General features: G+C 43.3%; 1 protein-coding gene across 1 annotated transcript in view; it reads right to left on the minus strand.

Annotated features, from left to right (window-relative positions):
* Positions 1–2028: 2028 nt before the first annotated feature.
* Positions 2029–16572, minus strand: part of LOC311234062 (integrin alpha-V-like) — a 128343-nt gene continuing 113799 nt past the window's right edge. The window contains exons 28-32 of the mRNA XM_084321157.1: positions 15391–15543; positions 13033–13146; positions 9932–10036; positions 9582–9704; positions 2029–4899 (exon numbers count right to left, since the gene is read on the minus strand). Of these exons, the coding sequence (XP_084177283.1) occupies positions 4801–4899; positions 9582–9704; positions 9932–10036; positions 13033–13146; positions 15391–15543 (594 nt within the window). The 3' untranslated portion in view covers positions 2029–4800. The remainder of the gene's footprint in view (positions 4900–9581; positions 9705–9931; positions 10037–13032; positions 13147–15390; positions 15544–16572) is intronic.

The following is a 16572-nucleotide window of genomic DNA, read 5'->3' on the forward strand; positions in this document are numbered from 1 at the left end:
AGGGTCCCCCATTTTCAATTCATCTGACATACATGACATACGGATAGACAGTTTAAAACAGCCACAGAGAGATGTCTCATCGTGTTTTTAAACTGTCCATAGGTTAGTGGGGTATTGATTTCTAGTGAGAGTTGAAGATCATTCCATGAAGCTGGGCATTAAAGCAAAAGGCTGACTTTCAAAGTGCAGTCTGTACTCTGGAGACCTTTAGTATGAGCCAGTCATTTGAGCAGGTCAGCAGGGTCCATGCCAATCCAGCAACATTGAGATATAAAGTGGTCATTTCCTGGCAACGGCTTTAAGCCTTGTGCCTTGTTAGGTAACTGACAGAGTTGTCACGTTAGTGCATAAAAAGATTGCATCACGTTCAAGGTCATAATTTGTAATATTTCGTTCCAATAATTTTTTTATGAATACCACTATGAACCTAACTCAACATATCTATCAAAGATTCCAAATATTTCCGTTTGTAGGGTTATGGTTAGGGGACAGGGATGAGATTTTACCTTCTCCTTATCTTTCTGTCTGGGTAACCCTAACCCCCTAATGGCAAGAAATAAACCACTATGGACGGTTTGAAAGCTAATATTGTTAACTTTTGTGTTAGAGGGTTTCAAAATCTAATCTTTTCAAATTCTGTGAATATATGGAAAATAAGCAAACAGACACAATTTCATGACATAATCATCAACACAGCCACGGTTGTACACACAAACACACAAAAAAAGAGTATAGTTGCTAAGGAGGCACAAGGGTTAAAGATAAAGAAATACCAATGTTTATTTCGCCTCTCTGCCAGAGAAGACCAACGACTTTATCATACAGGATGTAGTGGTGAGTATATCTATCACCAGTAGTAAATCTGAGAGCAGAATTTTAGACCGTGTCTAGAGGTTTCAGAGTGGAAAGAGCAGCATGTCTATAAATCACATCCATAATTCAAGATAGATAGAAAAATAGCTTCAATGACCCTCTTTCTGCTGATCATCGGGAAGCTGGTTCTGTTCCTGTACAGGAAGCCAATCTTTTGCTGCAATTTAATGGCAAGATTATGACTGTCATATTTAAATGTATTATGTACATTAAATCATCAAGCCTGATGCCAAGATATTTGTAACTCTTTCAACGTCAGATCCATCGATATATGCAAGTCATTGTAAATAATATCTCTAGCCCTAGAGAACATAATGGATATTGTTTTGCTTGTATCAAGTACAAACTTGAGGTCAATAAGCACGACTTGCAGAGCATTAAATGAGTTGCACGTTATCAATCGCTAGTTGTACAGAGTCAGCAATATGATAGTGTTTTCCGCATAAAAATATGACAATATCATTAATATAAATGGTAAATAAGACATAATAATTCATTATGAATTGAAAATGGGGAACCCTGATGTAAACAAGACGAAAGTCTTTCTCTGGTCTGCATCCCCTTAACAATTGTGTGTATTGAGCTGTACTGTATTGTACCCATTCTGCAATCTGTTAATACAATTTTCAATCAATCACTCAATCACAGGACCCAGGTAAGAGGAGCATGTAAAGTCCAGATTAACTGTGTTTTATCAAGAGGACAAACCTCAAAGAGACTTGGCCTGAAGTAGAACTAGAGCACACAGATATACACCAATAAACTTAATTCAAGACCAACGTCTCCACGCATAGTGTCTTCATCAGACTCAAACTACCCAAACTATCTACCCTTTAAAATACCTTGTTGCCTTAGTGGCGATAAATCTGTGTGCTCTGGTGTTCTACTTGGGACCAAAGTCTCTCTGATGTTTACCTATATTCTGAGAGCAGGGTGTTAGTGTGGGTTGGTTGGAACTTGTGAAATGTCTCCCATCACCAAATTCTGTTTAATGTGTTGCCCGTTGGCAGGCAGGTTCGCTGCCCTGTCATGTTGCCTGGTGCATTTCAGCCTCAATTTCAGTTGTCTTCAGTAAAGACAACAATAAAGCAGACTACGACATTTTATTTATTTGTATTTCTTTATTTTATTGAGAATACCAGGTGGTGTTTATAATTCAGTAGTACGTGGAATATGAGGTGATGGCTATGTTTCATACTCCAGTAGTGTAGTTATTATGACTAAACACTAAACCGCTCCCGACTCCCCCTCTGCACACGTCACCTCAACCTCATTGTGACTGGAGATAATCACCTCAACCTCATTGTGACTGGAGATAATCACCTCAACCTCACTGTGACTGGAGATAATCACCTCAACCTCATTGTGACTGGAGATAATCACCTCAACCTCATTGTGACTGGAGATAATCAAACATTTCTGTTTGATATGGAGGGTTTTCTGAGGAACTTGGAGATTGAGTGCGTTCGTTAATTTATTGCCAGGCAAGCAAACTCTATTTTGTATGAACTTCTGTCAGAGAGCAACAAAACACTTCCAATGTTCACGTATGGTATGACGCTAAGACACTAACAGTATGGCACTAAGACACTAACAGTACATGTACGGTATGGCACTAAGACACTAACAGTACACGTACGGTATGGCGCTAAGACACTAACAATACATGTATGGTATGGCACTAAGACACTAACAGTACACGTACAGTATGGCACTAAGACACTAACAGTACATGTACGGTATGGCGCTTAGACACCAACAGTACACGTACGGTATGGCACTAAGACACTAACAGTACATGTACGGTATGGTGCTAAGACACTAACAGTACACGTACAGCGCTAAGACACTAACAGTACACGTACAGTATGGTGCTAATGTGACCGACCGTATCTTACTCCTTCTGCGTTGTTAAATTTTGATGCCCCAAGGGAGTTTCGAACTCGGGTCGGCCGCACCCCGGTCCACATCACAGACCGCTATACCAAGAGGTGAATTCACTTCTTGGTAATGTGTCTATGTGTCTTTTTTAAGGGGAAGTGAGTTTAACTCGCAGTACCGCTTACTGCCACAGTCACTTCACAACACACATCCATCGTGACTGTGGATATTACTCACGGACCTCCGTTACACTCACCTCCCTAAACTCACGCCACCTCAGGACATCCGGGTCACGGCACCAGTGTGAACGATCGCATGTTACTCCTTCTGCGTTGTGTTAAATTTCGATGCCCAGAGGGAGTTTCGAACCCGGGTCGGCCACACCACGGGCCACATCACAGTGTGACTGTGGCTATTACTCACGGACCTCCGTAACTCTAAGACACTAACAGTACACGTACGGTATGGCTCTAAGACACTAACAGTACACATACGGTATGGCTCTAAGACACTAACAGTACACATACGGTATGGCTCTAAGACACTAACAGTACACGTACGGTATGGCTCTAAGACACTAACAGTACATGTACAGTATGGCTCTAAGACACTAACAGTACACATACGGTATGGCTCTAAGACACTAACAGTACACATACGGTATGGCTCTAAGACACTAACAGTACACGTACGGTATGGCTCTAAGACACTAACAGTACACGTACGGTATGGTGCTAATTTAACTGTACATGTACAGTATGGCTCTAAGACAATAACAGTACACGTACGGTATGGCGCTAAGACACTAACAGCCAAGTTTTGCCTGAATTAAAGAACACACCCAATCAGAGATGGCCATCTGACAAGGAGTATAACTGGAGCAGATTAGAGATTAGGATGGAGCGATGATGGACAAATCTATGAGCTCCAAAAACATTTCACAACAATTATAAAAAGGAAATTGAAATGCTATGTGAAAACTAAACAGCTATTTAGCAAAGAAAAAACGGAATCATAAAATATCAATTCAATAATAATATGTTCGCCCAATGTGGGCAAGCTAACTCTCCTTTTCTCCCTCTCTCTCCATGTTGTTTGTTTGTTTTGCTGTTGGGGGGGTTTTGTCATGAATTACTTATTGTGTATGATTTCATTCTTATGTCTCATTGGTGTATTCACAGTATAAACATAGTTGGTAAAACAGTGTATTAACATGTAAAACTATAAACATTATTTTCTCTAAAACCTGGTTTGGTAACACTTGACATTAAAGGGCAATTAAACACATGGTTGAGGCGACAGTGGCTCTGGAGGTAGAGCTGCTGTCTGGTAATCGGAAGGTTAAATTCCTGCTCCTCCCGGGCAGCATGTCGAAGTGTCCTTGAGCAAGACACTTAACCCCTAATTTTTCCCGATGAGCATGTTGGACCACCGTCAGTGAATGAATGGGTGAATGTGAGGAACAAAATTGTAACGCACTTTGGATAAAAGAGTTATATAAATGCACCATTTACCATGGTCATTTTGCTGCCCCCTAGTGGTAAATATTACCATGTGTTTAGTTACTCCTTAAAGGGGACATGTAGATGGTTTGGTATTAGGATAACATTTTTTTTAATAATTATAAAGATTGTTAGAAAATGTGTGTGTGAGTGGCTTTTGTAAAATGGCATAAAGTAATCTGCTATATGGATTATAGTGAGGAGATTCCATTGACTTCCATCCTGACCTTTAAAATGTAATCACTGGATTGGAGAGCTTTCACTATATTTTGAATTGCGACCCGACCCGACGCACACGCACACACTCATACAAGCTTGGATGCACACGCACACACACACACACACACACACACACTCACACAAGCTTGGATGCACACACACAAGCTTGGACGCACACGCACACACAAGCTCGGACGCACTCACAAAAGCTCGGACGCACACGAACACACACACTCACACAAGCTTGGACGCACAAGCTTGGACATAATACACTTCCTCGCATACACTCACTCGCACACACACACACGCACACACATGTACAGCTCTAGGTATCTGTGCTGATATCTCCATTCTGTGGCTGAAGTTGTTCTTTCTCAATTCCATCATCTGACAGCGGGGGGCGCACTCTGTTAAAATACCCTGCCTAGAGAGAGAGAGAGAGACAGAGAGAGAGACAGAGAGACAGAGAGAGAGAGAGAGAGAGAGAGAGAGAGAGAGAGAGAGAGAGAGAGAGAGAGAGAGAGAGAGAGATACTGTTAAGGAGGCAACAAACATGCAATTTTAAAACATACAGGACAAACTAAAACAAAACAAAGTTAAATGGACAAACGTAACAGAAACAAAGCATTGAGCAACATGACAAATACATAGTACATGACCACAGTATTAAACTAGTACCTTGTACATGACCACAGTACTAGTACCTTGTACATGACCACAGTATTAAACTAGTACCTTGTACATGACCATAGTATTAAACTAGTATCTTGTGCATGACTATAGTATTAAACTAGTACCGGCTTGTACATGACTATAGTATTAAACTAGTACCGGCTTGTAATCAAATCAAATCAAATTTATTTGTAAGGCCCGACAACACACGTTAATGTCCCCATGGGCCGGACACGTCTTCTTTAAACAAGTCAAGAAGAAACATAACAATAAGTCAAGAACAAAACAAGAACACCATAAGGTCCAACAAATTTAAAATAAATGCAAATAAATGAATGAATGCAAGCACTCCCAGACATACCCCACGCGAAGATAAGGAAAAACTCACTAAAACCTAACAATAGGGAAAAATGCACCACAGGCAGTGTGGAGGAGAGAAACCTTAGAAGGGCCATTCAAGGGGGGATCTCCCTTCTTAGATGTTGGTGATAGTAGTGTTGCAGACTAACAGTTGGTAAGCATGCACTCATGTGTGTAGTGAAACACAGATGAGTGCATGCAATAGCAACTGAACATTTTGAAAAATTAAAGATAGAGCTGATAGCGAGAGCAACTGAACATTTTGAAAGATTAAAGATAGAGCTGATAGCGAATCTATTTGAGGCACAGGGGCGGCGCAAAGAGGGTCGTGTCCTCCCCGTCTTAATCACGGGACGTTCAACACTCCGGTCATCGCTCCGAGACAGCCGGAGACAGTTGTACATGACTATAGTATTAAACTAGTACCTTGTACATGACCACAGTATTAAACTAGTACCTTGTACATGACTATAGTATTAAACTAGTACCTTGTACATGACTATAGTATTAAACTAGTACCGGCTTGTACATGACTATAGTATTAAACTAGTACCTTGTACATGACTATAGTATTAAACTAGTACCGGCTTGTACATGACTATAGTATTAAACTAGTACCTTGTACATGACTATAGTATTAAACTAGTACCTTGTACATTACTATAGTATTAAACTAGTACCGGCTTGTACATGACTATAGTATTAAACTAGTACCTTGTACATGACTATAGTATTAAACTAGTACCGGCTTGTACATGACTATAGTATTAAACTAGTACCTTGTACATTACCACAGTATTAAACTAGTACCTTGTACATGACTATAGTATTAAACTAGTACCTTGTACATGACTATAGTATTAAACTAGTACCTTGTACATGACTATAGTATTAAACTAGTACCTTGTACATGACCACAGTATTAAACTAGTACCTTGTACATGACCACAGTATTAAACTAGTACCTTGTATACGACTATATTATTAAACTAGTACCTTGTACATTACCACAGTATTAAACTAATACCTTGAACATGACTATAGTATTAAACTAGTACCTTGTACATGACTATAGTATTAAACTAATACCTTGAACATGACTATAGTATTAAACTAGTACCTTGTACATGACTATGTATTAACACTTTGAGTGCCAGCGCGTTAGTTCATGCCAACCGTTGAGTGCCAGCCGACGAGAAATCTCGTTTTTAATCGTTATTTTTTTTTATTATGGTTTCCATACATTTTTCATCAATATAGCCTCACGTTACCAGTGGGGATCTGTCTGAGCTCGAACAGGGAAAATACCGCCCCCATCGTCTCTCCGGATGGTACTGCACCCCATTGGATTGGATTGGATTGAATGAAACGCATGGGGAAAAAAGAGTCCGGATTCCACATTTTACTTGTCAGGCAACTTAGGCAAGTAACCGGAGACGATCCCAGTCATTGCCCACCATCAGAACAGCGTGGAATATGTCTTTCGACCACCCAGCGTTGGATCAATAAACGCGATCGATGGCATGGAAAGTGTTAAACTAGTACCTTGTACATGACTGTTGCGGCAGTAGGCTGTCATAAACAAGCCGTGCCGAGAGGCTAAGCAGAGGAGTACAAACAATTGACGCGCGTCGTGAAATAACTCCGTTCCACGTCCAGAATATGCTTTTCAAGCTTTTAATCCTTCGCTTCATGAAACAAACAAAATAACACTTAATTACATACACTAATATACTGATACTGATGCGTTCTAATGATACTATCTTGCATTCATGTTCACGTTCACGCAATGGCGGAATTTTGTTTTCAATGGTGGAGGGGACACATTTGGGGGCATGGTCAGTGGCGGAGGGGTGCTACGTGTAGTTGTATGGTTGCGGGGGTGGGGGAAGGGGGGGAGAAGGGGGGGGTCCCCCCCTTTCGTAGATAAAAAAAATCAATTGTGCAAGTCAATTTTGGTGAGTTGTTTCTATATACAATTCACTTATGACAAGTCATAATGCCTTGCGAGTCTCGGAACGTGCATGCTGCGTTGTGTGAGAGAGAGAGAGAGAGAGAGAGAGAGAGAGAGAGAGAGAGAGAGAGAGAGAGAGAGAGAGAGAGAGAGAGAGAGAGAGAGAGAGAGAGAGAGAGAGAGAGAGAGAGAGAGAGAGAGAGAGAGAGAGAGAGAGAGATATCGCACTATTTATTATCTACAATGTATTAAACAACAGCCTAGAGGCTTTTAAATACAGACCGACAGACAGATAGTTCACAGACACCAAGCAATGCTGTTGCATTTCATGGCAATCTCAGGCCATGGTTAGACTAGTGTATTCCTGGCGTTTTTTTTATACGTTTTTGACGACGTTTGATGTCCCTATTACACAGAAATGCGTTTTTTGGCGTTTTTTTTGGATACGGCTGAAACGCAAAATTGTGTTTGCGTTTGGAGATACGCAAAAAAAACGAATCGACAACAGCGTGTAGTCAGCACGCTAGCCGTTGTTGCGAAAACGCCCATGCGCAGTAGATACCATCACGTGCCCTTCCGGTGACAACAGTGTGTGTGTTTGGGACATAGCTCCGTGTCCCAAATAGCTTCAGCTACCATGTGTTGTCAAGTTATTGTTATAAGGACCCCAGTCCAAGCTACAACAGTCTGCATTCCCTTAACAATTGTTTGTATTGAGCCGTATTGTATTGTACCCATATGCAATATGTTAAATAAAGTTTACATCCATTCATTCTGCTAGCATTACCGATTGCATGAGCAGCTGGCTAACGTGAGCTATCAGGATTCAGACCCTGTTAGCTCAGAGCTCCTCTTTCAACTTAACAAGCATTAAACAAAATGGCCCAGTCATCTATTCACCTTTGTTTAATACACACAGCGTTGTCTCTAATGTTATCTAACTACTGATAGCTCGCGATATCATCAGTTTTGGTGCTGGCTAAGTAGCGTGAGCTAACGTTAGCTTCTAGCCACAATGCTATATTGTTATAATGGCATACTCCATTGACGTTAGCATGCAGCTAACAATGCTACCGATCGTTTTTTAGACTAAACTATCCGCTCTTGGTGGTCACTTGTGTTGATGTTAGTTTTGTTTCATCAACAAATGACAGGCAGAACACACAGTGAATGTATCCGTTTTGTTTATTGCACTTTTATTAGGCTTTGCTGAAAAAGAATTGCTGCATTGAGTAAATAGGCAAGAATCGCAAGATGGTGGCGCGGCATAGGCGCCTGCCTTATTGACATTTTTTCTTTGCTGGAGCTTCCAGGAAGTGTATTGGCACATTCGTTCTGATTGGTTGAAATTGCCTTCATGTTTGCCACCTACTGCCACCTACTGCTTTGGCAGTGTACTACATCAGTGTGCTCGGGTGACAAAAACGAAAAAAAAAAACGAAAGTGTGACTCGAGGCGCACGACGTCGCGGCGATACGCATATGAAAACAATACGAAGATGATACGAAAGGTGTAACCGCCGCCTCAGTCACACAGACCATCGTTCACAGTTTCACACCAAACTTTGAGGGGAGGGGTGCTATGTAGCCTATTTGAGCACACCTGACGACTGGGCTGGTGTTATGCAAAGACAGCTGTGGTCGGTACTTAGCCGGGTGCTCACCTGGCTACTTGACTTTGCATGACAATGGCTCAGAGATGGACAAGCAGCCGTTTTCAGTGTGGTCCTATCACGTCGCGTCAGTTTATTATCGTGTAACATTGTTTTGGACGGTAAAAAAGTGCAGGGGACAATAACTGCATTCTGAAAACATACAGGGGACATGTCCCATGTGTCCACCCCCATAATTACGCCCCTGCGTTCACATTCCTATAAACTATCTTGCATTCTTTCGGTCAAAAGAAAATTATGCGCTCCCATCTCACCCCCTCTTTCCGTAAAAACCTGTCAACCAAGTGAAAAGGTGAATGAAATTCCATAAGAACACTCCCATTACCGCCAAACCCCTGTGAACACGCCCACACACCTAAAGAGACAGTACAACTAATAATACAACACCAAAGATAATACTGAAACTTACGTTACGGCTCCTACAATGACTATAGTATTAAACTAGTACCTTGTACATGCCATAGCTAACCAGAGCCAGCAGCAGGAGGCCTGCGAGGACAGCCAAGGCTATGGCCCAGACTGGCACAGAGTGGGCACTGCCAGCCACCAGCCACACCACAGAGGTTGACACCTGGAGAGAGAGAGAGAGAGAGAGAGAGAGAGAGAGAGAGAGAGAGAGAGAGAGAGAGAGAGAGAGAGAGAGAGAGAGGAGAGAGAGAGAGAGAGAGAGAGAGAGAGAGAGAGAATGAGTGCATTGTACGTGTGTGTGTGTGTGTGTGTGTGTGTGTGTGTGTGTGTGTGTGTGTGTGTGTGTGTGTGTGTGTGTGTGCGTGCGTGCGTGTGTGCGGTGTGTGTTACCGTAGTGCTGTTAGCAGCCAGTGGGGCAGGTAGTTTATAGGGCATCTTTATCACTGTGAACTGGCCCTCAGAGCGAAGAACAAAGGAACGATTTGCCTTCTGTGGCTGAAGAAAGAGAGGAGAGGAGACGAGACGAGGAGATGAGATGAGAGGAGAGGAGAGAAGGGAAGAGAAGGGAAGAGAAGAGAAGAGAAGGGAAGGGAAGGGAAGAGAAGAGAAGAGAAGAGAAGAGAAGAGAAGAGAAGAGAAGAGAAGAGAAGAGAAGAGAAGAGAAGAGAAGAGAAGAGAAGAGAAGAGAAGAGAAGAGAGAGAAGATAAGGAGAGGAAAGGAGAGAAGAGGAGAGGAGAGGGAAGTGGAGAGGAGGAGAGGAGAGGGAGGAGAGAGAGGAGAGGAGATAAGAGGAGAGGAGGGGGGAGGAGAGGAAGGGAGATAAGAGGAGAGGATCATCATCAATCCAGTCCAAAATCCACAAAATAACCTGCCTCAATGACTACAGACCCATAGCACTCACATCTACGGCAATGAAATCATTTGAGCACCTGGTCCTAGACTACCTCAAATCCTCCATATCATCCCAACTAGACCCATACCAATTCGCTTACCGTGCCAACAGGTCAGTAGAGGATGCCATTAGCCTGGTACTCCACCACACACTCCTACACCTAGAAACCCCCAACATATACGCATGCATCCTGATTATCGACTTTAGTTCAGCCTTTAACACCATCTCCCCCAATAAACTATTCTCCAAGCTACAGGACATGAACATCAACCCGGCCATAAACTACTGGATCCTTGACTTCCTCAACAAGAGAACCCAAAAAGTCAAGGTCAACAATCTCACATCCCACTCCCTGACACTCAGCAGTGGTGCCCCTTTCCCCCTGGCTCTTCTCCATCTACACCAAACAACTATCTCCTTGGACAGCTCAAATGATTATTATTATTATTATTATTATTATTATTATTATTATTATTATTATTATTATATTATTATTATTATTATTATTATTATTATTATTATTATTATTATTATTAAATTTTTTTTAATATGCAGACGACACCACCATCCTCGCCTGATCACAGACAATGACGAGACCTCATACCGGCGAGAGGTGGACAGAGCAGCGAGATGGTGCTCCATCAACAACCTCCTGCTCAATACCTTCAAAACCACAGAAATAGCCATTGATTTCAGATCTGCCAAAAAAACACACAAACTCCCACTATCAATCTCTGACCAATGCATAACCCTGACGGACTCACTCAAATCCTCTGCACCCACATCAACAATAACTTAAAATGGGACACCAACATCACCTCCTTCACGAAAAAGGCCCAGCAGCGCCTGTACTTCCTCAGGCAACTGAGGAAGTACAGGGTAAAACGCCACCTGCTGGTCCAATTCTATACTGCCATCATCCAAAGCATACTCACCTCATCAATCATAGTCTGGTATGGTTCTGCACAAAAACACTCCATTCAAAAACGTCAGCGCATCATTAACAAGGCCTCCAAAATCATAGGGTGTGACCTTCCCTCCCTGGACTCCATCTCCACCTCCTGCACAACATCCTGCGCCAGAAAAATTGCAAAGGACCCCCTCACACCCAGCACACCCCCTGTTTCAGGTAGGCGCTTAAAGTCCATCCTCTCAAAAACCTGTACAACTGTACAAGCAAAACTGTACATTGGAATATTGACAAAACCATACTTGGTAATTTACTGTACATTGGAGGGGGTTGGGTTAGGACATTTACAGGGGCCAGTTTCGAATTGCAGTCTCCCGTAGGTGTTCTTTGAGAGTGGTTTTGAAAGTGGGTAGTGATTCGCATTCCTTTACAGCTTTGGGTATGGCGTTCCACATTGATGTGGCATAATTGCATAATTAGTCCCTTGTTTGAGCCGAATCTGGGTTTAACATGATTTGTGGAGCTCCCTCTGGTGTTGTGGTTGTGGTATTCACTGACCCTTTGGGAAGTATTTTGACATGTACATGGGTACCTTGGTCGTGTAGTGTATCTTGTAGACCAGGCCCATTGCAAGTTGCTGTACTCTGTCGTCTACTCTAAGCCATCTTAGGTTGTCAAAGTGGGCAGGGGTGAGGTGGGTTCTAGGAGTAAGGTCAAGCAGTAGTCGAGACCAGTTTGTTTTGAGATGTTTGTAATTTTGTTTTTAGCGCCTTTGAGGTGCTTTGGTACCATGAGGTGCAAGCATAGTCGTAGTACCCTTGAATGAGTGCTCCTGCCAGAGTCTTCAGGGTATTCTTGTTTACCAGAGAGGAGATCCGTGTGTTATGTTGTGCTGTGCTGTATTTATTGTATCGTGTTGTGCTGTATTATGTATCCATATCTGGGAAGGGGGGGGGGGGGGTAAATGTATCTATGTTCCAGTTTTATGTACTGTAGAGCTTTAATACACTCTGTACCGATCACAAATACCACCAACCTAGTTGTGTGGCAATAAAGGAATCTTGTCTTGTATCTTGAGGAGAGGGAGGGAGGGAGGGAGGGAGGGAGGGAGGGAGGGAGGGAGGGAGGGGAGGGAGGGAGGGAGGAGATGAGAGGAGAGGAGAGGAGAGGAGAGGAGAGAAGAGAGGAGAGGAGATAAGGAGAGAGAGGATGAGAGGAGAGGAGGGAGATAATAGGAGAGAGGAGAGGGCAGGAGAGGAGAGGGGAGGAGAGGAGAGGAGGGGAGATAAGAGGGGAGGAGAGGAGAGGAGGGGAGAGGGGAGAGGAGAGAGGAGAGAGGAGAGGAGAAGATAAGAGAGGTGGGGAGATAAGAGGAGATGAGAGGGGAGGAGATAAGAGGGGAGGAGAGGAGAGGGAGGAGAGGAGGAGAGGAGAGGAGAGGAAAGGATAAGAGGAGAGAAGAGAGGAGGAGGAGAGGAGAGGTGATGAGTGGAGTGGAGAAGAGAGAGAAGTCGACAGGAGAGGTATTATCAATGGGGCACATTGTGATATATATCACTATGTCTGTATATACAGTGTGTACTTGTGTGTGTGTGTGTGTGTGTGTGTGTGTGTGTGTGTGTGTGTGTGTGTGTGTGTGTGTGTGTGTGTGTGTGTGTGTGTGTGTGTGTGTGTGTGTGTGTGTGTACCTGAAGGAAGGATGCTACATCCAGTCGTGAGCGGATGAATAAAATAGCACTGGTTCCTCTCTCCATCCGCCCCACCCAGCACTTCACCTGTAAACAGCCCTCCACCTCACAGCCCTACACACACACACACACACACACACACACACACACACACACACACACACACACACACACACACACACACACACACACACACACACAACCACACACCACAAACACACACACTGTTGAGACGTACATTGAGACATTGGATGATACAAAGGCTGTCAAAGTTAATGCGGTATTAACGCATTAACGCCTGATTCTATTAACGCCACTATTTTTTTAACTCACGATTAACTTTTTAGAATCTTTTTTTACTAGACTTCACTCAGGTGTATTATTGATACTCTCATTGATACTATGTTTGTTTCTGAATCAAAGTGTGTGTGTGTGAGAGAGAGAGAGAGAGAGAGAGAGAGAGAGAGAGAGAGAGAGAGAGAGAGAGAGAGAGAGAGAGAGAGAGAGAGAGAGAGAGAGAGAGAGAGAGAGAGAGAGAGAGAGAGAGAGGGGGGGGTGAGAGAGATAAGGAAGGGGCAAGAGAGAAAGAGAGCTGGGAGAGTGTGTGAGAGAGAGAATGTAACAAGTTCCTAACGTTTTCTTTCCCCAATTATTTAATGCACACTTTATTCATTGTTTTAAATTATTATTTTCTTTTAAGTTATTTTGTGCATAACTCTGTTTTGAATTTGATGCTAATTTGCAATGCATGAGGGTCATCCTTTTGTGTTAAATGGCTGCATAAAGCAAGCATTTGTTGACTCTCATGTTGATAAGAGTATTAAAACTTGGAACTTGAAAAATATCCGTTTAAGGTAGATAAAATATATTAATTAATTTGCGATTAATCACAAGTTAACTATGGACAATCATGCGATTAATCTGATTAAATATTTTAATCGATTGACAGCACTAAAGGGTGTAAACTACCACATGTCTCCTCTAGGGAGGGTGTAGACTTTCACATGTCTCCTCTGTCGGTCTAGGGAGGGTGTAGACTTTCACATGTCTCCTCTGTCGGTCTAGGGAGGGTGTAAACTACCACATGTCTCCTCTAGGAAGGGTGTAGACTTTCACATGTCTCCTCTAGGGATTGTGTAGACTACCACATGTCTCCTCTGTCGGTCTAGGGAGGGTGTAGACCATCACATGTCTCCTCTGTCGGTCTGGGGAGGGTGTAGACTACCACATGTCTCCTCTAGGGATTGTGTAGACTTTCACATGTCTCCTCTGTCGGTCTGGGGAGGGTGTAGACTACCACATGTCTCCTCTGTCGGTCTAGGGAGGGTGTAGACTACCACATGTCACCTCTGTTGGTCTGGGGAGGGTGTAGACTACCACATGGGTCCTCTGTCAGTCTGGGGAGGGTGTAGACTACCACATGGGTCCTCTGTCAGTCTGGGGAGGGTGTAGACTACCACATGTCTCCTCTGTCAGTCTGGGGACGGTGTAGACTTTCACATGTCTCCTCTGTCGGTCTGGGGACGGTGTAGTAGACTTTCACATGTCTCCCCTGTCGGTCTAGGGAGGGTGTAGACCACCACATGTCTCCTCTGTCAGTCTGGGGAGGGTGTAGACCACCATATGTCTCCTCTGTCAGTCTGGGGAGGGTGTAGACCACCATATGTCTCCTCTGTCGGTCTGGGGAGGGTGTAGACTACCATCAGAGTCACCAGCCGCTTCTTTTCACCTGACAATATCACTGGGAGCACGTAGCGCACATGGAGGTTCATGCCATCTCCCCCAGATCCGCTCCCTGCTGAACAGGCACCCTGACTGACCAGTAGGAGTTGCTGTTGCAATGACCAGGACTAATACTCTCACTGGCTTCCCAACCACAAACAAGCCAGAAGTACCCCTACCGGAGATTGAAACTGGGTCTCTGCAGTGCTACACCAGGGATGTGAATTTTAAGGTATATCAATTTTAAATTATTCTATTGAAAAAATTCCGGTTAACCGGATATCCTTAGCTTCACGGTTTTCACCTCTCCAGGAGCAATTATTTTTACCATCAATAGTCCAATAAACAGATTTTTTTGAATTTTTGAATAGTTGAATATTGGAATAAGAACCCATTCCATTCCTACTCTACACTATCCAAACGCCCATAATGCCTATTCTGACCACAGGATTCACTCATCTCCCCACTTAAATGTTATGAAATGGGTCCCAGAGACAAGACGTTTATCAAATGGGGTCTGCAGCCTAATGTGCTGTTTATCAATTTGGTGGTCCTTGACATGAAAATGAGCACCACTGCAATACATGACACGTGTGTCTGTGTGGGTGTGCAATGCATGTGTGTGTGTGTTTTTACCAGAACTCCAGCCTCTCCCTCCAGATCTCGACGATGGATGCGGTTGTTATGGAAACCCTGACTCCGCCTTTCGTCACTTTGACTCTGCCCCTCCTCACTCTGGTCACCACTAGCAACCACACTGCTGTTCTTATTGTCTGTAACCCCTTCTCCCTACACACACACACACACACACACACACACACACACACACACACACACACACACACACACACACACACGCACACGCACACGCACACCCACACACACACACACACCCACACAAACACTGTAAGAGCCAATTTACATGGTTGTATTGCCATATGTTATATTTTATGTATTTGTTTGGATTTATGTATTTATGTTGATTTCTGCCTGTATACATTGTGCCTGCCAAATTGTGTTTATGGCATCAGTTCCCATTGCTCACCAGTAGGTGACATACTTAGCTACTTAACTCTTTCAGTGCCACTCACGAGATTTCTCGTGTTTTTTTATAGGTGGTTGCTAGCCACTCACGAGATTTCTCTGATTTTTTTATTTTTTTTTGCGATCTGAAAATGTATTGCATCACCCGAGCCTACCCGAGTATAGCCGAGGGGCGCCGACGATCACTGTGGAAAAAAGCGCCCCCTGTCGTCTCCCAGATGACATAAGTGATTTTGGAATGGACTCAATGAAAATGAATGGGGAAAAAAATCCGGTACTCCACATTTTCCAGTTCACTGATCCAGCCGGGGTTACCACAGTTCATTCTGGAGCCTCAGATCCCCGCGGATCATAGAGATCTACTGTGTCGCGTTGGATCCATACACTTATCGATTTTTTCGAATGGTGATCAGGAATTGGAATATACCAGTTGGATACCATCTGATGTCAGGTAAGGACTCTGTGTTATCAGTGGTAGGATAATCGGAGTAAGTTTGATGAAGTTATAAGCTGTTTTGTGAAATGTCTTCTTTCGGTTTCATTGTAAAAGTCCGAGAGGAAATCAACGGGGCGATTATCAGTGCGCGGCCGTAATGTGCGTGCATGCACGTATAATATTGATCATCTAGCGTTTATTTGAAAACGATTCATAAAAAGGCCGACGAATATCAACGTTGTGGAATATTCCACTAAAAGACGATTTTCATAGAATGCTCCAGAATGAGCTGTTTTTTATATCAAAACGGGGGCTTCTCTAACTGCTCTGAAACGGAA

The sequence above is a fragment of the Notolepis coatsorum genome, assembly GCF_963971535.1.
Source record: "Notolepis coatsorum genome assembly, chromosome: 9".
NCBI lineage: Eukaryota > Metazoa > Chordata > Actinopteri > Aulopiformes > Paralepididae > Notolepis > Notolepis coatsorum.